Source organism: Macrotis lagotis, chromosome 1 (genome assembly GCF_037893015.1).
Source record: "Macrotis lagotis isolate mMagLag1 chromosome 1, bilby.v1.9.chrom.fasta, whole genome shotgun sequence".
NCBI lineage: Eukaryota > Metazoa > Chordata > Mammalia > Peramelemorphia > Peramelidae > Macrotis > Macrotis lagotis.
The window spans coordinates 557,932,256-557,959,996 of NC_133658.1; the positions used below are offsets into that span (position 1 = coordinate 557,932,256).

The following is a 27,741-nucleotide window of genomic DNA, read 5'->3' on the forward strand; positions in this document are numbered from 1 at the left end:
AGCTTGCCACAAACATTAAAATGAGTTTGTGTGTCATGTATATTAGGAAAGAATTACTGTACTTGTATAAAGTGTCTGAACTTTTACTTATGATCATCAATTATACTAAATCCTGTCCAATCCAATCTGGATTTAATGGGCTGATGGGGTAATAATGTACCTCAAGATGCACAATTAAGGGTCTTGATCTCTATATTATCTGTGACCCCCCATCTTCTAAGTCATAGAATTTATGGAATATTGTAAATAAATGCCACATCTACAACACAGGTTGGGTATTAACAGTGAGATCAGCTTTTTAGGAAAACTGTGATGTAGGTAATGTCCAATTGATGTACATGTTTGTTTAACACATAAACAATTATCCTAACTGGCTAGAGGCTGGTAAGCAATCTGATTGCTATTGTAGGATTCCTCCCACCACCTCCCCCCCCCCCGCCCTTTCTCTGGTTGCTGCTTTCCAGGATAATCTTCCCATCTTCTTTTCATTTTACCCCAAGGCTAGTCTAGAGGGATTTTCAGGTACTCTGTAAGTCTCACAGACAAGTTTTTTTTATTGGACTCACTTGACAACATCACTTGCTCCTATTGCCTAGCACAAGTTAAGGAGCGATAGTCCCTAATCTCACTTCAAAAGTGAGAAAATGTGCCTGGCATTTCAGTTTTAATTTCAGAATCAATTTTCCCATAGAAAAATGGGTTACATAGCAGTTACGTTTTAGAATGCTAGCATGTTACTATCTCTTCCTAAAGGATTAATTTTCTCTAAAACATTCCAAATCATCAGCCAATACTTCCTGAACATCTCCAAAATCCCTAAGAAGGGATATGTACTGGTACATTACAAAGTAAAAAAGTTTTTGTGGGTTGACTGCAGGCCTAACTATCTTATTAACATTGTTTCTTTGGGAAAACAAATTCTGAGTTTCAATTAACTGACTTATAAAAGAATGTCAGAAACATAGCTCATTTGTAAATGAGAGGCTGCCTATATTTTATATTTAAGATACTAATATTACACAAAAATATTGGTTAAACCTCTGAATTAGTTCCATATAGGACTTTTTCAGCACTTCATGTTCTTCAGCCACAGTCTGCAATTTCCTATTATGCTGAAAGAGATGTTCAATATCACTCTGGACCCGTTCTGATTCAACTTGTTGCGATTTCAGTAATACTCCAAGCTCTTCATTTTTTCGCTCAGCTTCTCTCAACATAGAAGCAAGGGTTCTCGCCTTGAAACAAAACACAATTCAAACTATTATATTGTCATATATTAGCGTGATTCACCCCTACTGATTCAAAACAGGTATGTTTTTGTAATCTACTTCATGTAATTATACATTAAATCAAGGCTGTTACACATACTTAGTGACTTCTGATAAATCTAACATCTTCTAAAGTACAATTGGATATCTTAAATTAAGTATTGGGAAAAAAATCCTTTCCATAGTTTTAGACACAATTACCAGAATGAATATTTCAAAACTCTTCACATGTAAATCAAATCTCAGTATAAGCTATAATGCTTGGAAAAAAAAAATGGGAAGGGGAGGGTGGTAGAGATTTTTAAATATCAGATCTAAAACTATTTAAATTAGAGCTTTATAATTTCTTGACAGTACATCCATAAGCTACTTAAAGCAGAAGACCAGCAAAGAATGAGTTATAAAACTGGCTGATATTATGACATTTGGCAAAGGAACAATGTAGTAAACCTTAAAAAAGTTCAGTTTCTATGTGGAAATAGCTACATTTATTTAAAAATAAACTTTAGTTCTCCATACTAACTACTCACTCTGTGAAGACTTGGCTCTTCCATTTAATAACTCTGATTTCTATATTTGGCAACTTAGAATTCCTTTTAAATAGCTCTGTTTGTGAATAAAGGTGAAATATGATCCCCAAATGGTATTTAAACTTTTCGTTTCCATCAGTAATAGACATCAGTGACTGGTGTTTTTTTGGGGGGCATTTTTTTTTGACTGGGGATGAAAGAATATTTCTGCTGACATTTCTCAAAATAAGCACCAATCAAGGATACAAAAATTGAGGTGCTTTAATTCCAACTGATATGCAGAAAATGATATGTAATTCTGAATCATTCAAGTCCCTTTTTTGTGTTAAGTCTGCTTTGCTGGTCTCTCTGACTTTATTTTCGAAAAATATTTTTTGACCCAGAGAGTAAATACCAAAGACAATAGTTGGTTTTCATATTTCAGACACAGTAAAGAGAATGAATTTATTTAGTTTCTAAAAAACTAAACATGAAAAGAAAAAAAAACTATATGCATGTATATATCTTTTGTTTAAAGATTTTCTCTACCAAAGCATTCAACATAAGACTATAAAATAGTCTACATTCAACATGAGGCTTAGGTAAATATATAAAGCTAAATTAGCATAATTATAAAAAGAAAAAATCATTTTCTGTTTAAAATTTAAAGTGTCTATGACAGGAAATAATCAAAGACAAATAGTAGCTATTATGATTGTTTTTAGACCTAGCAATTAAAATTATTATTTCCACATTCCAAAAACAAATCAAACAAAAACATAACAAAACAAAAACCTTTATGTTTTCATTTAAGGGGTTCTCGCCTTTTATTGTCTCTTGGATCCCTTTCTCAATGATTTTAAATGTATAAAATAAGATACACAATATATTTTTAAGAAAGAATTATATTAAAAATATTAATCAATTTTTTCCAAAAGTTTAAGGACCCAAGTTAAGAATTTCTCCTTCAATTTTATTTCACAGACCTAGTATTTTGTGCACTCTTCTTATGACTTGCTTTACTTTAAGGTGGGTGAAAAGGGATATACTTATTATCTTGCAAGACGAATGCAGGCTAAATGAATTTGTATGTCTGATACAAGACTACAAAAGAGCAATTAGAATAAAGATTCTTTATACCTACTGGAGTACAACACTATGATTTTTCAGGCCAAATTATATCACAGAGAATTCCAAATTACTATGGTGCAACTGTATATGTGAATAAGTTGGTCATCGCTGGGATGGGAAGATGGGAAATATGTTTGCTCCCATAAATTCTTTTATAATATTTAGTTATGTGATTTGTTTTGCAGAAAATGATAGCTTATGAGCAATGCCACCTCAAAAAAAGAGAGAAAGAGGTTAAAGGAAGCTTGGAAAGAGATTATTTATTCAAAGCTGTCTTGAGGGAATTTAAGATAAAATTGGCAGGAAGACAGTAAATGGAAAATATATGTAAAATTTGGGGTGTTTTGGAACCTATATCTCCTTACCTGACTCAGGCTAGAATGCACTGACCATTCACAGAGCTGATCTCATAGTTACTCTGTAGAGGAGCTCTGACTGGCTCTATTCTGACCTGAGTAGGCTAATTACTCCTTAGCCTAGCCTGCCCTGGGGTTCATTATAATGGTGCTGGACTGAGTACAAACATTCAATTTACTTAGTCCACTGCAGTTTCGAACTCCAGAGTTCAAGCAGCCCACTAACCTCAGCCTTCTGAAGAAGATGGAAAAGATATAGGTGCGTTTCACCATGCTTCCCATTAGGAAAGTGAAGCCCCCACATCTGGACTCTTACCACAATTCTAAATGAAATTAGATAGCAATGCCACTAAAGAGGACAAATGTGGGGAAAGCTGATGACTTAGAAGACATTTACACAGGGATTTGAGATGATATAACTGTGTTATTAAGTTATTCATTCCAAAGTATTAGGAAGGAAAGATATCAAAGGCAAAAAAAAAAAAAATCTCATACCCTATTAATAGCTCCCCTTTTAATAAAGGAATTGGGGGAGGGAGGAGTTGGACAGAGAGAGAACACCAAGAACTAATGACTCACATAGCTAACTTTCCCATCTATAATCTTTTTTTACAAGATTACATAAATACTTGAGGGTATTAGGAAAAAAGGAAGGTTTCAACAAATGATATTCAATAGTCAACCACATTTTTAGCATCTTGCCTAGAAGGTACTTCTCTCATTCCCTCTACTTTCCAGAAACTCTCTCTTCCTTCAAAGTACAGTTCAATCACCTCTTCTATGTAAAGTCTTTCCTTAATCATCTTGTATTTAACTTGTTTACATGTCTGTGTTTCCTCCCCTGCTAGATCATGAGCACTTTACAAATTAACACTGTTTCCCTCACATTGCTCTCAGCACCTCACAGAGCACCTGGCAGAGAGGAGGCATTTACTAAGTACCTATGGAATGACTGTGAATGTAAAATCTCCTAGGCATGGATCACAATTATCCCAGTTTATTGAAAAAAGTAACAGAAAACTTTTTTTTGAAAGCCCTCTTATAACTATCCCTGAGTGAGGTCTAAAATCAGGGCACTATAATGCTGGACAGATGTCCATCACAGTCCCAGAGGATCTCTGACATGGAGTGCAAACTGGAAAAGCCTCACTAGCTATGAATTCCATCACCCACTAGGGTTACTGCAGAGTCTCCTGGATGAGAGCTTGAATTATTAAAAAGCTTCTGGTCTCACAGTACACAAGGCAAAATCAAATGGATGAAGAAGGTCTTCTATCCAAATTACGAGCCACTACAAACATTCAAAGAGAGAGGTCCAAGGCTGCCAGGCTCCTTTAATGATCCTCCTCTAAAAATAAAGGGCCATCTTTATTATATCAACAACCCACCAGTGTTGTTTTACAGCAAATAATGTAACCCTTCTAAGTATTATTCAGAGAAGATGTATATGGTATGAGAGCAAGTTAAAATAGGCAAGACATAAGGAACTACAAAGAACTGGAGTAATGATTTCACCAAAGAAGGTTGACAGAAAAATATGGGGAAGTGAAAAACATCTCTCCCAGGACGAGAACAAAGGATAAGTCAACGATAGCCCATGGCTTTCACTGGTATTTTTGCAATGTCAAATGATGCCCTGGGATAAACTAATGGCAGGATATGGGGGCAAAGGTCACAGAGGATGGGCAGATACATATAGACTGATCAGCATCATCTAAGCAAACAATTACATTAATAAGATCACAAAGCCACGAGTATTATAAATGTAGAGTATAAGGAGGTAGAGACTATCTACTGATAAGCATTTCCAAATTAAATAAATGTATTCTTTAATACACAATAACTTCTTTAACTATAACCAAATAAATACATGTAGCTAAATACATGGTGGTAGCCGTCTTCCATTCTTGAGGAGAACCAAAATGCCATCACTATGTTAGAGTCAAGTTACAGTGTGTCCAACTGACGCTGATTAGACTAGTATGAGCTCAGAAGGTTCTACCACAGGTTAGGCACAAATAGATCCTGGAACATTTGAGGCAGATTTTAAATTTGCACATCATGAGGTTCTTTTGAGCTACTCCAATTCTGCCTTGCTCATAGAGCATAGCACTATCTATGATGAGGGCTTGCCTAGTTGAGCAATCCTGTGTCAGTGTCTCCCATGTCACACAATCAAGTCTAAAGTTCTCATTTATTATAATAATAGGGATAAATATAATGTAATTATGGAAGGAAGCATCTGGGAGCATCTATGGAGACCTGCTGCTTAAACTGAACCTTGAGGGAAGAGAAGATTTCTATGGGACAAACAAAAAAAAGAATAGCACCTTTCCAATAAATTGTAAAGTTTGGAAGAGGAATTGGTTTGGCAAAAGCCATTTGGACATAAGAAATGAGAGAGGATAAAAGGTATGTACATAGAAGCCTCATATCTATATATGCTTCAAAGAGAATGACTCCAAATCACACATATTAATTTTATTTGGTTTGATCATTTTATGACTTTCAGAATTTATTGAAATATGTCATTCACATAAGGTTTATGCCATATGCTTGAGTAGTATTTACCATACTCTTAGGAAGTAAAATTTTTGTGACCTTTCTAAACTAGTTGACTTCTCCCTAATGAAGTTATATTATGGCAAATTAGGAACTATCTCATTTCATGTTTTGTTGTTAAGAGGAAAACACCTATCTATGTATTCTGACATGCTAATAAACTAAGCTCTGATCAAAAAAAAAAGTAAAATTTTTGTCTGACCCTTATTTACTTCACATCAACATCAGAAACAAAATGTACTCACTTCTGATTCAGCTTGGGTTCTTTGACAACGGTACTGAGCAATCAGTCTATCAGCCTGTGCAAGGGCTAAGGCTTTTGCTTCCAAAAGATCCTGTAACCTACTTTCTTTGGACTATAAAAGACAAGAATAGAAATGAGAAGTATTCATTTACTTTACAAAGTAAAAACTAAAATAATGTCTCTTTATTCAAGATAAAACATGGCAATTACTCACTGCTAATGTAGACAGTTTCATTTCATAGACATCCATTATGTCAGAAATTCTCACATCAGACATCTGATCCTTCATCTATATAAGCATTAACATAGCAAAAAAAAAAAAATAAGAAACATCATTTGAACTTAACTGTGTATCTAGAATAAAATAATGTATAATTCAAGCATTTATTTTTTTAAGTGGGGATCACAAACATTTCCCACTACCCTGACTGCTACACAAGAGACTACTTTGCATGAAATCAAATAAAAGTTCTTTTAGTTTTTTACATAAATATAAGGGTTTTTTTTTTTAAATAAATTCTGGCAACAGAGATTTACATGGAAAGCTACTGTATTTTATGATGTGAGAATTAGAAAGTATCATTCACCTCCATTCCAGTCTGAAGCTTCTGTATTAGCTCTTGAATGTTTAAACCAGGGATACTATCATTTGAAAGATGAGACGCTGAGCCCTTTAGAGATGTGGGAAGAACAGGAGCTACTGACTGCACATGGATTCTTTTGGGCATGTGCTCTGCTTCCTGGTGTCTATAGGCATTGTTTGCTGCAATACTTTCACCAAGGCTGAACAGGAAACAAATAAATGTTAAAGAGCCAAAAAAAGCAGAATAATCTAAACAAACACACACACACACACACACACACACACACACACACACACGATTATAAAATAATCCTTGTATAATACAAGTTTGCAAATGTTTTCTTTGATGAGTCTTTCAACAAATTTGGAACATAACTCTTTCCCAGTAAAAACACATTTTCTAAGCTGATTTGCAATAACAATCCAATTTATAAATCTAAGTTCATATACACAGTAAGATGGCCAGTTCAATGTAGAAGTAAGGAGGCAATAGAACCTTCCAATGGAGCTGCAAAAGCTTAGTGCTTTCATTTCTTTTTTCCCATCAGGACACACTTAATCAAGAACTTTGGGGAATCACTTAATCATGTTATGAGGTTATTTTCTACATTTATTACAGGAAATAGTACAATGTTAGATATTAAAATAGTTCATACTTGGACGAAGTAAAATGATCAAGACTAGATACACAGGGAATTCTCAAAACACATTTACTCTAAACAACTAAACCATAACAAGTCATGATACTTCTTTATGTGAATATATATCTATATCAATAGAAAGAAAGATTGGATCTATGATTTCCCTGGGATAGGAAATTTTAAAATAAGGAAATTCACTCAATCAATGCAAATAATTATGATCTTTTCAACTGACTACCTTAGAGAAAAAAGCTTGTCCGGGTGACAGATGTTTAAGATTTTGGACTTAAACCTAAATCTTTCTGGTTTCAAAGCCAGTTCTCTATTATATCATGGTGCCTCTCATGTACATATACAGAAACACCATTTGGTCTTTGTTAATTCAGAATTTGAATTGCTTTGCTACTGGGTTAAGTTAAAGTTACTTTTTATTAGCAAAAAAGCTTTGCTAACAAAAGTAAATGAATAGTGTTAAAAGTTCAGGATGAATTGTACCTGCTTAAGTAAACAAACTTTTCAAAAGTCATTTTTTGAACCATCTATTTATATTTACTTGCACACATTACCATTTTCTCTTCACTAAAGAGAAATCCATCAGGGCTTTTACTTAAGCTTAATTAACTATTTTAGATCTTAAAAAAATCATAAAAACTTAGATTTCTCTTTAAAGATTTTCATACTGACTAGCCTTCCAGTTGATTATTCTAAATTAATGAAATGTTACAATATTTTCCTTATATGCGTATGTAATTATTTTACATCCAAAAGTTTATATACAAGAGATTCAGGACATTATTAAAGATTTTTTTTGTTAGTAATAGAAATAACCATAACTCATTTACACTATGGCAGGGAAGTCTGGTAACGGTGCAGCTTCCAGTAATAACCCAAGTCCACACTGTACTTGTTCCCTGTTTTCTGATGTTAAGGCAAAAGCTAAAGGAGTAACCAAACGTTGGTCCTAAACAAAAGGAAAAGATACATGGTAAAAGTCATGTTAATTTTGAGGAAGGGAAACATCCTCCTCCCTACCTCCACATCCCTGAAAAAGAGACGGGTATGGGGGGTGATGGGGGAAGGGGGGCCCGGGTAGAGGGAGAAGGCATACTGTTAATAGAAAAGCTATTAAGTGAATATAATGATAACAAAACTTTCAAGAAGGGTCATAGAATATTTTTTTTTAATTCTAATTTTCAAGTTGTAGGGACTTTAACAAATATACTCATACTCCCTCAAACCCTTTAATCTCCTAGTTCCTCAATTTAACTCATTTCCTATAACCAAATCCTCCACTCTATTTCAGCTACATACAGATCATAATCTTGTCATCATCCATAAATGTACAACTCCCTATTCATGAATTATATAATTCCTTTATCTGATCACAATCTGTTGTCTTTCTTGCTCTCCCTCTGCCTTCCATAACCATGAAAGCTATTCCTTGTCCTCACTTCTCTCCCCAGGCCATCACCTCTACCATACATTCTCCTTCCTCCCTCATCCTGACACCGTGGTGAAATGGTTCAACTCTACACTGTCTTCTCTCTCAAATCCCTTATCCTACTGAAGATCTTGCCCTGCTAAGTCTTGGTCCTGAATCATTTCCATTATTCAACTGCCTTTGCTCCTACTCACACACTCTTGAATGAAGTTCAACAAAATCACAAAACTTACCATAATCTCAATTAATATCTACCTCCCTAAATAATAGCACTATTCTTATGATATTGGTTTTTCCAAATCTTTTCAACTCTCCCCAAATCTCTCATGACTTCCCTCACCCTGACCAAACATTCTCAATTGAGAACCCTATCTCATAATTCACTGGAAAAAAATGTGGCTGTTCACTGAGAGTTCCCTTCATTTCTTCTTCTCATCTCACATACCTTTGGTCACTTCCTCCATCTTCACCCCTTTATTTCACATAAAGAGGTAGTTCATCTCCCTGCTAAAGCAAACCTTCCATAAGTGATTCCATTCTATCCTATCTTCTCCAGATGGCTCCATGTATCTTCTTTATTCTCTTACCTTCAATCTGTCCTTGTGTACTTGGATCCTTCCCTACTGACTACAAATATGTCTGTGTTTCCCCCATCTTCAAAAAATTCTCACTTGATCATCCATCCCTGCAAGCTAGCTTCCTTTACTTTTATCCCTTTTCTGGCTAAATTCCTTAAGAAGATTATCTGCAATCAATGCTTCTACTTCCCTTCTTCCTAATTTTTCAACTTTCCACAGTTTGACTTCAGATCTCATTAAATTGAAATTGTTTTCTCCAAGTTACCAAAGATCTCTTAATCACCAAATTTAAAGGCATTTCTCAAAACTCATTCTTGATGTCTCTACAGGCTCTGACAATGTAGGTCATTGTCTTCTCGATATTCTTTTCTCTTTAGGTTTTCACTGCTTTCTCCTACTTCTCTTCATAACTGTCTGACCGTACCTGATTGTGAACTTAAGGGGAACGACTATCTTTTGTCCTTCTTGGTATTCCTAGAACAGAGCATAGTGCTTATAGACTAAATGCTTAGTGACTGACTAACCATTCCTTTTCAGTCTCCTTTGCTAGACCTTCATCCAGGCCATGCTCACTTAACCCTAGATGTCCCAAAAGGTTCTGCCTTGGGCCTTCTTCTCTTTTTCTACACTATTTCTTATATTTTATACTATGTCATTACTTCCCCTGGATCTAAACATTTCCTAACAGTAGAATCTCAGACTTATTTAATCAATTCTAATCTTGCTCCTGACCTATAGTCTCACATCTCCAACTGTCTCACAGTTATCTTAAACTCGACATGTTTAAAAACTGAACTCATTATCTTCCCGAAAACTTCTCAACTTCTCTTATAACTTTTCTGGTACTGTGAAGAGTACAACCATTCTCCCAGCTACCCTGACATAAAACCTAGATAACATCTTTGACTCCTCAGTTTCTTAACCCACACCCAATCTGTGTCAAGTTGAGATTTTTACTTTCATAGCATCTCTCATGAATGCATCTTTATCTCTAATACTGCTGCCACACCAGCAGACCCTCATCACTTCACACCTAGACATAAGCATATAAAAATAGAAATGGAAAAATTTTGGAGCACAGATTTATTGTGATCAAATGTTTCTATTTAAACTTAAATAAACCTACCTGAAGCGTTTTGTAGAAAGCGACTTCCATACCCGGAATCAACTGTTTAAGTCTACTCATAAGATCAAGTGTTTTCAAAATGACATCTGCAGCAAGTTTGCTTCAAAAATGGCAAGTACACACAGACACACATATATTATATATATATATATATATACATACATAAATTAGAGTTAGGTTCATAAGCTTGCTTTCTCACCATATCTCTGAAAAAACTGATAAATCATACTTAGTTCCTTTTAAACTAGGGAAAATACAAAGATCATCATTAATATGAAGTGTCAAATGATGATTTACAATCACAATTCAAATAGTAATAGTAATAGCGGAAGTTTCTTTAAAGGTCTTTTCTCCTGTCCCTTTATCATAATTTTACTCCAAATTTCTAGACCAAAGCCGGGAATATCATCCAAGTCTGATTTCCAAATATAAATATATATGTTAAGAACAGTTTGGCATAGAAATGTTAAATGAAAATGGCAAATTCCACCTAAAACTTATTTCTTGATATCCCAATCTATGAAAGGTAACCCCAAGAAGTAGCATGGAATTGTTATTTGGTGATGAATTTCCTTGCAATAAGATTTTACTTTTTTTGCATTGATATTGAGAGTCTTCAGAGGGAAAAAAAAATTTCCCAAAGGCTATCAAATGTTAACATATATCTCTACCAAAAGACTTTACATCAAAGGTCAAAGATTATATGGTCGAAATATTAGTACCCTCGAGAGATCACAAAAACCCTTATCAGTTCCAAACTAATTTTTTTTATCCTTTTTTTCTTTCCATTTCAACATTCATATATAAAAATCTCAAAAATTCCAAGTCAAAATTTTGGGATAACATACCTGAAGTATTGCAAAAATTTCAATAAAAAGCAAATTTACTTTTTTCATCCACTTTGTTTATATTAAGGTATAAGTGAAGGAAAAAGAAGACAATACTAATATTTATACACTCAATTCATAAGAATTGAGGGAAAGAAAATAATTAAAAATATTTTCCAAAGTATAATTTGTTTTGACTTTGACAGCATGGTTTTTGATAATGCAGATATATTTTCATTTGTTTACATGTAGGTAAAGTCAATATACATATATCTTTGGTAGGTTTATCTGAGCATAAAGTTATGATGCCCAACTTTTTCTGAAGTCAATATTTATAAATACCATGGTTTTATTCACACAATCCCTTCATGTCCTCCTCTATCAAAGGACAAAATGACAAATATTTACTTTTTAGGTTAAAAAAGTGTATTTAAGAGTTTCTAGATAGGCTGTCATTTCTTGAAATAGTTATTAAATATTTAGAAAACATGTCTGAGAATAACTAGCCTGGATGTTTTTTCTACATGCATGAATTCTTAAAATATTTACTTTAATATACTCACCAAAGTTCAGAATCTGCTACTTTTGTTCCAAACTCAAGGTCAATCTTACTACATGAAAACTGTTGTTCTATTAGAGTTGTACATTTGAGGGTAGTCAATAGTTTGGCAACATGTATTTTTAATGTATCATCTCCACACAAAGGTAGGTTTAGTTAAGGAATAATAAGATATGAGAGAGAATTTTTAAAACTCTCAAATATAATTATTAACAAGCTATTAAAGATGAGTGAAAAGTAATGTTAATAAATTTGTCTCATTAATGAAACAAGAGGGCCTAAGCTTGTTAAACATATTGGTTATCTTGCCAACTCTACTTGTTTAAGTTCTAATTCTGAGTCATTATGAGTAATTAATCCAAATCAAGCCTTGAGTGTATTAAATAGGAACAAAGAATGAAACCACATGTCCCAACTATTTAGAAAAAAAAAAAAATGGACTAAAAAGAGAGGATGCCCAAAGACAAACTTGAATAAAGCATGTTGTTCTAAAAGGATGAGGTCAGATGAATTAAAAAACAATTTAAATTTCATTCTTTTAAGTAGGAAAATGGAATGCTGATTGCTTATCATTTGATTTACTAGAGTGTAAATGACTAAAAGAAACCCATATAAGAGTACTATTTTGTACCTACAGGAAAAAAGAAAGGAAAAAATCTAGTTTTATAGTTTACCAATTTTAGTTAAAAAATTACTTTAAGTACTTTGCTTTATGATAATTGTATTTGTTTAGAGCAGAATGCCAACAAGAATTTTTAACTCTAGCAACCAGCATGATAACCAGATGTGGCAATGGTTTAAGAACTACTTCCTGATATTTATCAACAAATGTGGCAATATATCTATTAATTCATTTCAATTTAGTTCACTAACATTTATTAAGCACACTGTGCATCAAAATGTACTAGGCACTAGAAATTGAAATAAAAGGGGAAAACAGTCTCTATTCCCAAAAAGAGGGCCTATCCAGTGGAGTCACATTCTAAAGTAAGTGTCAAAGTAAAAAAATATAATTATTTTTCAAAATTACCCTTGAAATTCCCTTAAATCATCCATAAAGTATAGTAAACTTTCAACAGTTATAGCTGGAAAGGGGCCAGTCTTTAAAAGAAGGTAAATTGTACCCATGGAAACAAATGAACAGAAATTTTATTATTTCACAATGACCAGCTAAATCAAGATCACAAAAACCTGGAGACAACAGCATTTCTATTCAAAGAGAAGAAAACAAAAATTTTCTAAAAATTGGTATGGGAAAAATATTCTTGAAAGGGTTTAACACATAGTTACAATTATATTAGTACATTAGTATAATTAGTGTAATTCCTGCTTTACCATCCATCAGTCAAGAGAGCATACAAGGAAGTCAAACGAAGCGAACTTGTTTCCTTGATTAGCTTTACCAGCTTTATCAGAATGAATAGATTGTGAATACAATGAAATGTAGCTAGGTGACACAGAGAATCTGAGTTCAAATACCTCCTCAGAAACTTACCAACTCTGTAACTCTGAGCAAATCACTTAACTGTTTGGCTCAGTTTTTCTCATCTGTTACATGAGCTGGAGAAGGAAATGGCAAACTACTCCAGTATCTTTACCCCAAAATGGGTTGCAGAGTCTCAGATACAACTGAAATGATTCAACAAAAACAACAAAACAATGAAGAAAGATTCCAGAAGCATACTTATTAGGTAAGATACTCTCACTACAAGAGACCTGAGGAATTGAAATTTATCTGTGGCAATATCAAATTCACATATCTCATCTAATTTTTCACTTCAGTATACTCACTGAGTGGGACAAATCCACCTGCACTATCTAAATCATGATTTTTCTCTCCTCTTTTTCTATCAGGTAGACAGAATATAAATTAAATGAATAGAAGATATACTGCCAGAAAAAAATTTGATCAGAGATAGAAATCACAGACTGGGGGAAAAGGAAAGGCTAGTTAGAAGGAATCAAGTGAGTTCAGCTTTAAAGAAGTTACAGATTCATTTATAAAACCCCCAAGTACCTATTAAAAATAAGACACCACATGCTAAGCACAGGCTTACTTGCTTTCACATCTTAACTGTTTTGCTAGCTATGAAAATTGAAAAGAAAAAGTAGCAACCAGAAAGAAAAGTATAGCCCAGAGAAGAAAATAATCAGCCCCTTTAAAACTTGCTCTAAGACTAATGGGAATATCAGGTCCAATTTTTAATTGTGTTCATATAATTTCTGGATTTGTCAAGGAAAGTAGATTCCCAAGTCTTTTACTACTTCAAAAGGAATTTCTCTATCTCTTGCTATTGGACTTTGTTGATTATATATGGAAATGCTGAAGATTTATGTGGGTTAGGTACAATTTTTAAAAGCATTTAGGTGCATATTTTAATTTTTTTTAATTTTTAAGTTGAAGTTTTTTAATTTTCAGTTAAAAAAAGTAATATAAGGAATATCTTGACTAAAATGCTTCAATCTGGGATTTTAAAATTCCAGCCTAAGCAGATAATAGTATCAAGAAAATGATAAAACATAAATGAAAATTCAAATTCAATATCTTACTGGGAAAATTAGGAAAGTGAATATCATAGTATATATGTATATATATTCTGCAGTATTTCAAAGGATATTTAGCAAAATGTCAATGGCTTTAGCCATTCGTTCACATTTTTTCCGTATAAGTATGTCATCAAGATTCTGTTCTGTGAATTGAAGTTGATCAAGAATGTTGGGCAAGAACAAGACCAGAAAACGATCAGTAGAGGAACAGTTGGCAGAATCTATGACATCCTGTGGAAATTACACAGAAACAATGGATCAAAAATAAAGAAGTCAGTTATAGTAAGGTACAAAGAAAAAATAATCATTATTGAATATTCTTCTTATGTTATCTATTTAGGTCTCTTTTTCTTGTAAACCCATGATGTTTCCCTAATTGGGTACTCCTTAATTAGTCAATTTTTCTTTATTCAATTTTTGTCTTCAAGTACATAATCACTCTAAATTTAGGCTTTTATTTAAAACTCAGAATCTCTTACTTATAGTAAGAGATGAGGTAAGATTCTGTACCTATCATTTCATTAATACAGAGGGTCCATGGTGGTAGAGGGAACTAACATTACCAACTTAGGAAAATGGGTTTGTTTGGTTTTTTTTACAGCTTAGAGAACTGCCCAGAGCACTGGGAGGTTAAGTTACATGCCAATTTACACAGCCTCCATACTGAATTGGAAGTCAAAAAAAAAAAACAAAAAAAACCCACCAAATCACAACAACAACAAAATAAAGCTAGATATTAGACTTAATGTATCAATGAGTCTTCACTAGGCACCTACTATGTACCAGGCACCACAATGGGTGCTAGTAAGTACAAAGACAAAAATAAAACAGTCCCAGGTTTCAGGGAGTATATAGGCTATAGAGGAAATAAGATATGCATATAAGTCAATATAAAATGTATACAAGTTACTATATAGTAACTTGAATGACAAAAGGCACTACCACCTGAGAGGGCAGAATCAGTATGAATTTCATTTGTGGAATGTTGTTGGTGCTATCTGGGATTGTAAGAGGAAAAGCATTTCAGGAATGGGAGTTAACCTGTACAAAGACATGGGATGAAGAAAGAGGATGCCAAATGTGAAGAACAGTTAGGGGACAGGTAGTTTACCTAATATTTTGCAAATAAATTACAATTAACTGTATGCAGCTTTCAACATAGTCAAAATGTTTTATAAAACAGACTGGTTTACAGAGGAAGATAAAAGCCTAGTAATATAAATTATTCAAAACACCAGTATTACTAAGATTACCCTCCAAATAAGCATGCCACTCTCTTGTACCTAAGACTCAGTTGGAAGAAGAGGCTATTCAAGAGAAGACATGTTAAATTATGTAACTTGATAACATTAAGCTAGCTACACAGTCTTATAATGCTAAGACAATATTTACTGGATATCCTGATTACAAAAAAAAGTGATTTCAAATCAATAGTCTCCACATTATCTATTAACAAACTACATTAAAGGCAAGTTTAAAAACAAAAAAGCTAATGTAGGGGTATTTTTGCAGTAGCAATTATGGCTCTTTCCATCTAGCTAAGTGGAAGGGAATCTAGTTACCAATTTTTTCAAATTTCCTAGATAAACACTTCTTTCTTTTAAAAAGGATTATCATCATACAACATCACACAAAATAAGAATATTAAAATATCACCATTTCATTACCTCAAATATTTCCTTGAACAATTGTAGTGCTAGAATAGAACAGTTTTCTGATCCTTCCAAGGGTTGGCTTGACCAATGTAAGAGAGCAACTGTTGGTTCTAAAGATTTAGGATGGTTTCCAAGTCTTGTATTACCAGAAGGAGGTGATTCAAATACTGCCTGACTTAGGACATGACGTAGTTGTGTCACTGAACAGAAAGCAAGAAGTAATTCTAAAACCTGTGCAGTATAAACATAAGAAATCTTATTAAATACCAACATAATTGTTCTTTAAAATGTGAAATCAAATGAAGTTAAAAGTTACTCATATTACTCGAATACAACACAATTAAAAGATGAGAATAGATTTCATGCTCATTTTAAAAATTTATACTATTTTAAGTAGCTTGCAAAAATTACAAGAGACATTCTCAAAAGATGAAACTTTAATATACCTTTGAAGAAGAATCAGGATCCTTTCCATGAAGAAGACCTAACACTTGATTAAGGCATGAACTGAAGTGCTCATATCTAAGTATAAATCAAGAAAAATATTATCACTATTATAAAATCATAACAAAATAAAAATATTTTTAAAATGTTACCAAAGTAAACGGAAAATGTTTTTTTCAAAATGAGAATTTTAAATTCCAATATCAAATTACTATTATGAGCCTAAAATGTATAGGCTGTACAGTCTACTGATTAGAACAATGAAGCACAGTGCAAGGAATATCTAATTTAAAATCAGGATCTGACTTAGAATGCTGGCTTTTATTTATACTTGTGCTTTAGAGCAAGTCACTTTAATCTTGTAGTTCTCAATTTCTCTAATAAAACAACAGTTTTATTAGCAATGAACTATAAGATCTCTTTTAGCTTTACATCCTATAAACTAGAAATCAACACAATTATGTATTCATGAACCAGTCATTAATTTTTAATCACTTCATTTCTTTAATTCAAATCATAACATTTATCCCTTTGCTTACCATCACAAGAATGTTCTCCATAATAAACATGACATTGAAGAAGATTTTCTTGTTGGTGATGCCTAATAGGATTTTGATATTCATAATAAAGTAGATTGCACACCAACTGCTACCTCATCGAGGGAGATGTGAATTGATAAATCAGAGAGCAATTGTGGAAAGAGGTATGATGCTAAAATAGAAGAAGACCAGTCTGGGGAGGGAACTAGTAAGTCTTGGAAAAATCAAAGAGTCCATTTTACTGCAGAAAATATTAATTGGCCACATGCTTAATAAACAATCTTGTTGAAATGTCTGAAATATATTCCCCATTATTACAATCATTCTGTATGTTCATATCAAATAGTTTCTAGTATAGAAAATGGTTTCAGCCAGTGGTGTCAAAATCAAACAGAAACAAAGCAGGCCACATACTGACTTAGAAAAGCACAATTCAACATTATCTATGTTATACTGTATTTTTATTTTGTTAAAAACTTTTCCCCAATTACATTTTAATCTGGTTCCTCTTTCATGCGTTGGACACCTTCTGGTTAAGGCAAAAAATTAGTTTAGTATATTAAATTACATAAGTATATAATGAAATATATAAAAGGGAAACACAGAAAGATTAAAAGTATTGCTTATTTTGCCAGTGATGAACCTTAGCTATAATAATTGTAACAGAATCTTGGTGATAATAAAAAAACATTATGCACTAATAGAAAAACTTTATTCAAAACCAATTTTTGTTCTGGAATTATTTTTTTGAATAAAGGTAATCCAGGTAGCTGAATTTCAGAAGATAAAGACAGGTTCAGTTATCTAAGGCAGCAGTGCTGAACTCAAATAGAAAAAGAGGCCACTAAATAAAAGTTCTTAGAACTCAGAATGTCACATATTAACATTATTCACTGAATTTTTATTTATTTTGTTAGATATTTGACAATTACATGGCAATCTGGTTCAGTTGCACTTGAGAATTTGATAGGCAATATGTTTTGATAACCTCTGATTTAATATATAAATCACATTATTTTTTTATATTTCAAAGATGAAATATAAGTGAAATGAAGACTAATAAAAATTCCTGCTTATAATCTTCAGTGATTCATTAGCATTAACATCACTGAGTTTGTTGAAGATGAGAGTTATATTTTTAGCAACGAAGTGCTCTCAATAAGCACCTGTATAGAAAAAAGTTCTAAGTTTACCAAGGAAATACAGATGTACCTGGTGAGACAATCCGCAATTTTAGGGTTCTTGAGAAGATCCATAAGTAGGTCAACTGAATACTTTCTAGTTAATGTACCATCACCATTCACAAGAATATTAAATATCAATTGAAAAGTCTGATGAATGTTTCGAGAATGGAATAGCTTAAAAACAAAGAAATAAAATTCAAGAGGTATAATGCATACAAAATTAAACTAGATATTGGTGTTCAAAATCAAAACAACAACAAAAAATAAGGCAAATAGTAATGATCTGTTAAACCAGAGAATAAAATTTATAAGTTTTTATAATTAAAAAAAATTTATTCAATATTTACCTTTTCTCCAACTTCTTCATTTAATGTTAAACTTGATAATATTGAAAGTGCAAACACAACCACAGTTAAACTACTGTGGGCCAAGAAGCTTATGAGAGTACGATACAATGCCTTCACGTTACTCTGAAGAAAAATATTAAGTATAAATTAGATTTAGTTTAAAAATATAGCAGGTGCTCAATAAATATTTATCCAATGCACAAAGTGCAGAAGTTACTCAAGAAAATGCTCCTGTGAAGCCAACTGCAACATGACACTTACCTATTATAAAAAGGACCAAGTTTTTCCCAAGTCACAATATAAGGATTAGTTTACAGAATCAGATCTGCAAAGACACTTACTGATAATCCTTCATGAGGAACTCACTTATAAACCCTCCATAGATAATTTGGTGATAAAAAAAAAAGAGCAGTGATGGAAAACATGAAACCCCAATCCCAGATAAAAAAGTTTTCCAGTTTTCCCTTTAGCCCAGTCATATGAGGGAAAATATTAGCAAATATGCTTTAATCCTTCTCCTATATGGCCACATTCACATAACTATCATTTTTTTTTTTTTTAGTTTTTGCAAGGCAATGGGGTTAAGTGGCTTGCCCAAGGCCACACAGCTAGGTAATTATTAAGTGTCTGAGGTCAGATTTGAACCCAGGTACTCCTGACTCCAAGGCCAGTGCTCTATCCACTGTGCCACCTAGCTGCCCCAAAATGCAATTTGCCTGATTTTCTTTTTTTTCTTTTCTTTTTAGTTTTTTTTTGCAAGGCAATGGAGTTAAGTGGCTTGCCCAAGGCCACACAGCTGGGTAATTATTAAGTGTCTGAGACTGGATTTGAACCGGTACTCCTGACTCCAATGCCGGTGCCTTATCCACTACACCACCTAGCCGCCCTGACATAACTATCATTTTGAAGAAATTAAAGTTATCTAGAGTAATATGAAAAAATATTCTAAATCACTACTGATAAGAGAAATGCAAATTAAAACAAGTCTGAGATATCATCCCACCTCTATCAGATTAGATAAAATGACATAAAAAGAAAATAAATATTAGAGAAAATGTGGGAAAATTGGAATACTAAAGCATTGTTGTTGAAGCTGTGAACTGATCCAATCATTCTGGACAGCACTTTAGAACTAAGTCCAAAGGGCTATAAAACTGTGCATTCCTTTTGATACAGCAATACCACTACTTGGTCTGTATCTCAAAGAGATCATAAAAAAGGGAGAAGGATCCACTTTTACAAAAATATTTATAGCTGCTCTTTTTGTGAAGGCAAAAAAATTAAAAATGAGGGGATTCCCATTAATTGTGGAATGGCTGAACAAGTTGTAGTATATGAATGTAATGGATTATTATTATTCTATAAGAAATGACAAGCAAAGGGATTTCAGAAAAACATGAACGGATGCTGAGTGAAGTGATCAGAACCATAACAATGTACACAGGAATCCCAACAATGTGCAATGACCAACTATAATAGGCTTAGCTCTTCTCAGCAATACAATGATCCAAGATAAATTTCAAAATATTCATGATAGAAAAAACTATCCACATCCAGAGAAAGAACTATGGAGTCTGAATGCAGACTGAAGCATACTATTCTCACTTTTTTGTATTTTTTGTTTTTTCTTTCTCATGACTTTTCCCTTTTGTTCTGATTCTTCTTTCACAACATGACGAAGGTAGAAATATACTTCTCATGATTGTATATGCATAACCTACATCTGAGGAGGAGAAGGAATTTGGAACTCAAAATCTTATAAAAATGAATGCTGAAATCTATCTTTACATGCTATTAGAAAAAATATTATTAAGTGGAAAAAAAGAGGAGGGAACCCTTAAAATCTTTAACACAAGTCAAATAACTACCTTTTCTTGGATAAATATTCTTGGAAGACTGAAAACTTTTTAACTGTTATGATAAACATCCTGCAGCAGACAGCTACCAACTATCACTATTCATTTCTGCCTAATCTGCTAAGTTTTCCATTTAAATATTTTATTTTCTCCTTTCTAATCTACATCATTCTTTTTCATTCATAATCATCCTTTTCTATTATTCTCCAGGAAACAGTTCTACCTGTCCTTGTTGATTTCAAAATTTGACTCACTTTTCCTACAGATCCACTTTTTTTTCTAGTCAACTTGCTTAGCTATTTCAACTTCCATGCTGATAAACCAACTAAGTCTGAAAATATCACTTCCTTTAGAGAACAGGTAATTGAAGATGGAAAAGAATACATGTTTTATTCAGGTCATACAGTCCATAAGTATCTGAGGTATTCCTAATTACAATTCAAGTCACTATGAAACACAAACAACAATATATATATATATATTAATATCCCCTCAAACACTCATTATCACCAACTTTCAAAACTCATGACTTGCATCTTTACCTTGGCAATCTAAGGGGTTAATGTGTCCTAGCTCAGAGTGCCCTCACTTGTAATTATGCTACTAGTTCCACAATCTTGACATAATTTTTCTGACAAACTTCCTATTCCTTCCATCTCTCCCTTTGCCTCACTGCTCCTAAAATGATTTATCATCTTTACTGGGCTCTCCAGTAACTATGCATGACCCTGTTGTTCCAGTTTATCAAATTCTCTTTATTTTCTTCAGTTTTCATACCTATAATTCAGGGCTGTCCAATCTTACTTTAAAAGAGTTTACTGAAACAATTAACAACATATTTTGATTTGCCATTTTAGCGAGACCTCTGAGATATCTTGGTTTCACTTACTAAAGCATTTAGTAAATTCACAAGTGAACTGTATAAAATCTCCAAGGGTAGCAAGAAGCCCACAGATCCCATTTTGGATAGCCTTATTATATATAATTTAACAGTTTAACTATACTGACCTCTATTCTTGACTCTTGCCACCACGTCTCTATCCCTTGCTTGTCTTAATTCCAATCCCTCCCTGTCAACTGTAAATTATCTTCACGTGCTTCCTATTATCCTTCTGATGGTGAAGATTAGTAGAAAAAGGAATGATTTCAACTACAAATTTAAAATATCTGATCTCAACTGGGCCCTACATGTTACATAACAATACTGTTTTTCTTCCATGACTGACACTATAATGGAAGTGATAATGGTTGTTCCAAAATTTCCAAGTCCTTTAATAAACTCTTTTCTCTCAGCAGGGACCTTCATATATTAATAAAAGCCACCTGCTTCCAAAACGGCAATTGTCTACTATAAAATTCCTTTGTCATCCTCCTCCTCCTCCTCTCTTTCTTGTTCTAGTTTCTGAGGAAAGGATGATCCTTCTTGATGCTAGACCCTCTACCATTTCCCCTTGATCCAACTCCTTCCTATATACTCTGGAAGCTTGCCCTTTGACCATTCCATCTACAATCTTTACATAATTACTAGTATCTTTCCTACTGCTTTACAAACAAAAGCAGTTCCTCAATCTTTAAAAAAATTCCTCACTAAATCTTGTCATTTTCCACTTTCATGGCCAAACTTCAAAAAAGTTATCAATAATTCTCATCTCCCTTTCCCCATCTCCAATTCACTTATGTTTACATATCCAATTCACAATGCTTACAATATAACTTCTGATCCTAACTGAATCAAACCACTCTTTTCAAAGTTCCAATGATTTTTAGAACTGCTAAATCTGAGAGAGCCTTTTCTCAATCCTCAATTCATTTGACCTCTGTCATTTTTTGATACCGATGACCAGTCTGTCATTTGGATATAGTTTTGTCTCTCCCAATCTAACTTCTAGAGTGCTACCAAATCAGTAGTCCTTAAAACAGTTCTATTATAGAATCAAAAATCTTAAGTTATCTCCCCAGTGCCTTTAGGATCATATATAAATCCCTCAACCTAGCATTCAAAGCTCTTCAAAGGCTCCAGCTTACTTTTTCAAGATTTTTTTCACATTAAATATACACACTACCTCATCTATAAAACAATAAACTAGATGGAATGAGGTTTTTTACAGCTCTATACATATGACCATTACTCTTCTCTCAAAAACTAATGTCCCAGCCACAAAATCAATGTTCCCCAAATTTAGTCTTCTACCTTTTGTCTCCATGACTCTGCAGTCTGTCCCCCATTTTAGGAATGCTTTTCTTCTTATCTTTCAAATCCTTAAAACCTTACCACCTACTATTCTAGCTTTCTTTCAAGGATAAGTTCAGGTTTCTTCTTAAATTTGCAACCCTTTCTGACTGCCTAGGGATTTTGTCCAAATCAAATAATCTTGCACTTCTCTATCTACTGCATTATCCTAGCAGAAGTTAAGTTCCTTGATGGCATGAACTATTATTTTTATTCCATATTTCTTTTGCTTTGAACATAGCAGATATTAATAAAGGGTTGTTTACTTATAGTCTACTAATTTCCCTGTTTTATTGTTCCTACTGCTATTCTCTTAGTCACTGTAATCATCCTTTAAGACTTCTTTCCACAATCTATTTCCTTTTTTAAAAAATATTTTTTCATTAACAGAAATCTAATTTCCTCTCTCATCTCCACTCAATTTTGGAGAAAATTTTTTCTAGTAATAAATATGTAAATCAAAACAAATCCCAGTATTGGTAGTACTCTAAAAGATATGTCTCATTCTTAAATCTGAATCCATCAGGAGGTGGATAGGATGTTTATTAACTGGTCCACAGATGGTCCAGGTTTTTACTCATTACAAAAGGGGCTGCTATAAATATTTTTATCTACTTTTTATTTTTTTTTTTTTGCTTCTTTAAAGTACAAATCTAGCAGTGAAAAATCTTTGTCAAAGGCGAAGCAGATATCACCAACTTTCTTAGTATAGCTCCACACTGTTTTCCATAATGGTGGTTCACCAACAGTAATCAATGTATATGTTTTCCATGAGCCCATTCAACATTTCTCATCTTCCTTTTTTGATCATCTTTTCTAATCTGATGCATGTGAAGAGGAACATTATAATTATTTTAATTTGCATTTCTTTGAGTATCAGTGATTTGGAGCATTTCTTCATATGGCCATAGTCTGGATTTTCCCCTTGAAAAAACTGTCTGTTCATATCCTTAGAAAATGAATAGAAATAAGGCCTTTATCATAGCAACTTTGTGCAAACATTATTTTCCCAGTTAAATGTTTCCCCTTTTAATTTTTATTGTATTTTTTCAAAACCTTTAAAGATTTTATAATAAAAAATATACATTTTATCTTGTATGATCTTTTCTATCCCTTGTTTGGTCATGAATTTTTCCTCTATTCATGGGTCTGGTGAGTATTTTTTCCATGTTTTTCTAATCTGTTTATGATGTAACTGAAGCACATCTATTTATCTTGGGTGAAGGGTAAGGCATTGGCATAAATCTAATTTCTTTCAAAATGCTCAACAATTTTACCAGCAATTTTTATCAAACACTAAGCTCTTAACCTGGTAGCTGGAGTTTGTTTTTATCAAAAAACTAAGTTACTTATTTGCTTATAAATGTTGTATACCCAATCTGTTGTATACCTAATCTAATTACTCTCTAGTTTTAAATCAACACCAAATTCCTTTCTCTATTATCCTGGTCATCACCCTAAATGAAGACTTTGTTACCCACCATGTGGATTAATGCAATCATTGATCTTCTTAGAACATCTCTAAATGATCTTTCTTGAAGCTGCCAAAATAGCCTTCCTAAGGCTATCTATGTCACTTCTCTGTTTGATCACTCCCAGTAGTTTCCTATTGCCCTAAAGATAAAAATAATAATTCCTTAACCAAGTATTTTAGGTTCTTCAAATCTAGATCCAACTTACATTTCCAGCATAATTTCACATTACTGCCCTTTACAAGTTCTATCTTCCAGCCAAACTGTACTACTGGCTATTGTCTGAACTTAGAATTCTATTCCCTTCCTCTGTCTTTTCCAGAAGCCTAAAACCTCCATCTTCATGTTTGAATTTAAGAATTTTCAAATTTTTTTAAGACTCCACTCAGGGTCCACAGCCTCAGCAAAGCCTTCCTCAATGCCCTTCTACTATCTCCTTCCTAAGAGATGAAAGCATTTTCCTGCTTCTCAAATATTTCTAAGGCAAGATCTTCTCTCCTTGATGACTCCCATCATTCCTCATGTTCTACCATACTCATTTATATATGCTGAGTATCCATTCATCAGCACAGATAAACTCTTTGAGAAAAGGACTATTTAGTTTTTGTCAATGTATCCTAATATATCCTTGTATAAAAATAATTTACCTGAATTCACCTAAAACCTTCTTTTCCCATCTTGAGCTATCAAAAAACACCTATTCTTAAAGCATCAGCTCAGATGACAGCTCTCCCTTAACCCTTTCCTAACAGTTGTAATAAAAAATGATCCCTTGCACTCTGCATTCGAGTTAATATTATTATTCATATAGGATTTCTAACATGCTTTGTGAGATGTAGATAGCCATACAAATTCTTTATCACATTTATTATATTGTAAACTCTTGAAACCATGGACAGTGTCCTTTACAACTTTGTGGCTATACCATTTTCTAAGCCCTGTGGTTTGAGTCTTTGAGAGTAGGAAATATTTTTGATGAATAATGTAGAGTTGTTTATTCCTTCTGAAATTTAGTTTGACATGCTCCAGTCACTGAAAATTATGATTACTTAAATCAATTTTATCATTTCCCTGTAAAAAATTTTGCTATTTATATATTAAAACAAATGCCTAGTCAACCCAGTAAAGTTAATTATCCAAAGTACTGACATCCTTTTTGCTTTTTCTCCATTCTTTCTGATGACTACTTTTAGATTTACTTTTGAGTCCAAACAAATATTGCTAGGTATAAGGAAGGGAAATTAGTCAATTTTGTTTCAAGTTGATCTAATTAAATCTAATAAAAGCTTTAGAGGTCCTAGGTACTTAAGTGAGACCTAGAATTATATATCAATTTCATTACTTGAAATTACTTGAAAACTAGGTTTTAACCCCAGTTCTGCCACTTACTATTTGAATGAATAAATTTCATTAAACTCCATGGTCACAATACTCTTTTTCACATATTATGATTCCAACCAAACAAGTCTACTTACTTCTCAAACAGGATATTCCATCTCTAATCTTCATGCTTTTGTAAAAGCTGTCCCTCATTCATTTGCTTCTTAAAATTCCTAGATTCAGCTCAAGTGCCACTTACCTATAACATGGGACTTATAAGTCCTATCTTGATATACCACCCCCATTACCAGTACCCTCCCCCAAGAAATATTTCATATTTACCTCCTCCCCCATACATAAAACAAAATACATGCCTCTTAAAGGAAGAACATATTTCAGTTTTACCTTTTTTTTATATCTAGCACCTAGAACAGAGCAACTACTATAATAAATATATAGCTTAAATGAATTTTAAAGTAGACAAAGGAAATTTGGGTTCCAGCCTTGGCTCTGCCAATAACCTGAGGCATGTCATTTAAACTCAAGTTGCAAATTTTTCATGTTTATAAGTATGTGCCTAGCTAAGTCCTATCTATAGTCTTTTTAATTCAAGGTTCCATTATTTTAAGTAAATTATTAATAAGTGAAGTCTTTGATAGTCATAAAATAATAAATGCCTCACCCAATATGATTTTAAACCTTTAACAATAATCCAGCATTTCTCAAATATACACTTAAACTAGATGTTTTTGGGGATTCCAACATAATAACACTAAATGAAGTCAGTATTTTACACTTGTGGTTAGAGTCTTTCAAAGCATAACTCAAAGATGGGAACATTTTAGATTGCTTCATTTAATTTTCAATTCTTTTATAAGCTTTGAAGCATCAGATAGAATGGATATGGATACCCATGTGTTCACATTAAAAAACTAAGATTTTCTTGAGACAAAGAACCCACAGAAGAGCCGGAAAAATTAAAAAAAAAAATTAAAAAGAATTCTTACCAAAGACTTTACGTGGGTTTGAACAGAGAGGTTGTGCCGACAAAGATTTGCCAAGAGTCCTAGACAAGACATTGTTAATTCATCTTCAGAAGACTGACTATATGTTTTGTTTCAGGAGAACAAAAAAAGGGAAAAAAACTGCATTATGCTGAATTCCAATTTACTCTAAACAACACATTTTACATATTTGATTTCTAGTAACTAGAGCCTTAACAACTAACTTGCATCTGAAATCTTTTCCCATTAGAATGTGAACTCCTTGAAAACAGAGACTGCCTTACTTTTCTACTTGTATCCCCAGAACTTAATACAAAGCTTTGCATATAGTAAGTAGTTTGTATATTAAGTAAGCTTAATAAAGGTTTTATTCATTCATTCATTCATTCATTCATTCATTGTTAGAATAAATCCATGTAGAAATTTTCATTATGACTTTACGTTTTTCTTTATTCTCTAACGATACTAATTGAATCCATAATACTTCTCAAACTCAACTTATTAACATAGAGATATTTTATAATACTAAGATTTTTTTAAGTTGGGAAAAAGGAAAGAGCAACTTTCAGATTTTTTTCCCCCAACAAAAATAAATATACTTTTTAACTTGAATGCTCAAAGATGGGAATATTTGCTCCACTAAGGCAGATCACAATCCTTATACCATCTGTAGAACGGAAAGAACTGCACCCCACTCCCACCCTGCAAAAAGACAACCATCTGATGATTGACTTTCTGGTGATAAGCACCTTTCAATTTCAGAAGCCTCATTCTTCGGATATCAAACAGGTAGTCCATTTCCAAGTCTGTAACCAACTATTTCCATCTTGCTAAGACCTTCTAAAATTTATTTTATACCCATCAAGAACTCAGAATCACAACCTACACCACAATGTGGCTCTTGAAAAAGATGACTTGCCTAAAAAACTAACAAAATAAGTTTTTGGTTTCAAAAAATGTATGTGTACTACAGATTTTTCTCCAGGAGTAAGGGTGAATATATTATCACACATGTAATACTTACATATGACCTATCAGGAATGAAATTAGCTCATCAAAATTGGCACCAGAATGGAAAACTTTGACATTGTATGTCAGTTTCTGTAGGAGTTGAAGGCACTGCAGATAATAAAATGGCTATTAACATATAAATATAAAAATATACTGCTCATAGGAGTATACTACATCAACAGAGGGATACTGAGGATAAGATTAAAAAAATTCTCTTTCCCCAATTTAAAAGTTCTGTCTGACAGGTTCTGGTTGTGTGACCCTGACAAATCAGTTACCTTTTTAGGATTTTTAGGTCGGTGGTATC

At 33.0% G+C, this 27,741-nt stretch overlaps 1 protein-coding gene across 1 annotated transcript in view; it reads right to left on the reverse strand.

Moving 5' to 3' along the window:
- CIP2A (cellular inhibitor of PP2A) overlaps nucleotides 1–27,741 on the reverse strand; it is a 44,373-nt gene that overhangs the window by 11,265 nt on the left and 5,367 nt on the right. Inside the window, exons 4-17 of the mRNA XM_074214439.1 lie at nucleotides 27,448–27,542; nucleotides 26,427–26,523; nucleotides 18,542–18,664; nucleotides 18,223–18,368; nucleotides 16,474–16,549; nucleotides 16,040–16,258; nucleotides 14,448–14,603; nucleotides 11,830–11,975; nucleotides 10,440–10,539; nucleotides 8,137–8,255; nucleotides 6,658–6,853; nucleotides 6,285–6,359; nucleotides 6,072–6,182; nucleotides 1,039–1,235 (exon numbers count right to left, since the gene is read on the reverse strand). Coding sequence (XP_074070540.1) covers nucleotides 1,039–1,235; nucleotides 6,072–6,182; nucleotides 6,285–6,359; nucleotides 6,658–6,853; nucleotides 8,137–8,255; nucleotides 10,440–10,539; nucleotides 11,830–11,975; nucleotides 14,448–14,603; nucleotides 16,040–16,258; nucleotides 16,474–16,549; nucleotides 18,223–18,368; nucleotides 18,542–18,664; nucleotides 26,427–26,523; nucleotides 27,448–27,542 — 1,856 coding nt within the window. The remainder of the gene's footprint in view (nucleotides 1–1,038; nucleotides 1,236–6,071; nucleotides 6,183–6,284; nucleotides 6,360–6,657; nucleotides 6,854–8,136; nucleotides 8,256–10,439; nucleotides 10,540–11,829; nucleotides 11,976–14,447; nucleotides 14,604–16,039; nucleotides 16,259–16,473; nucleotides 16,550–18,222; nucleotides 18,369–18,541; nucleotides 18,665–26,426; nucleotides 26,524–27,447; nucleotides 27,543–27,741) is intronic.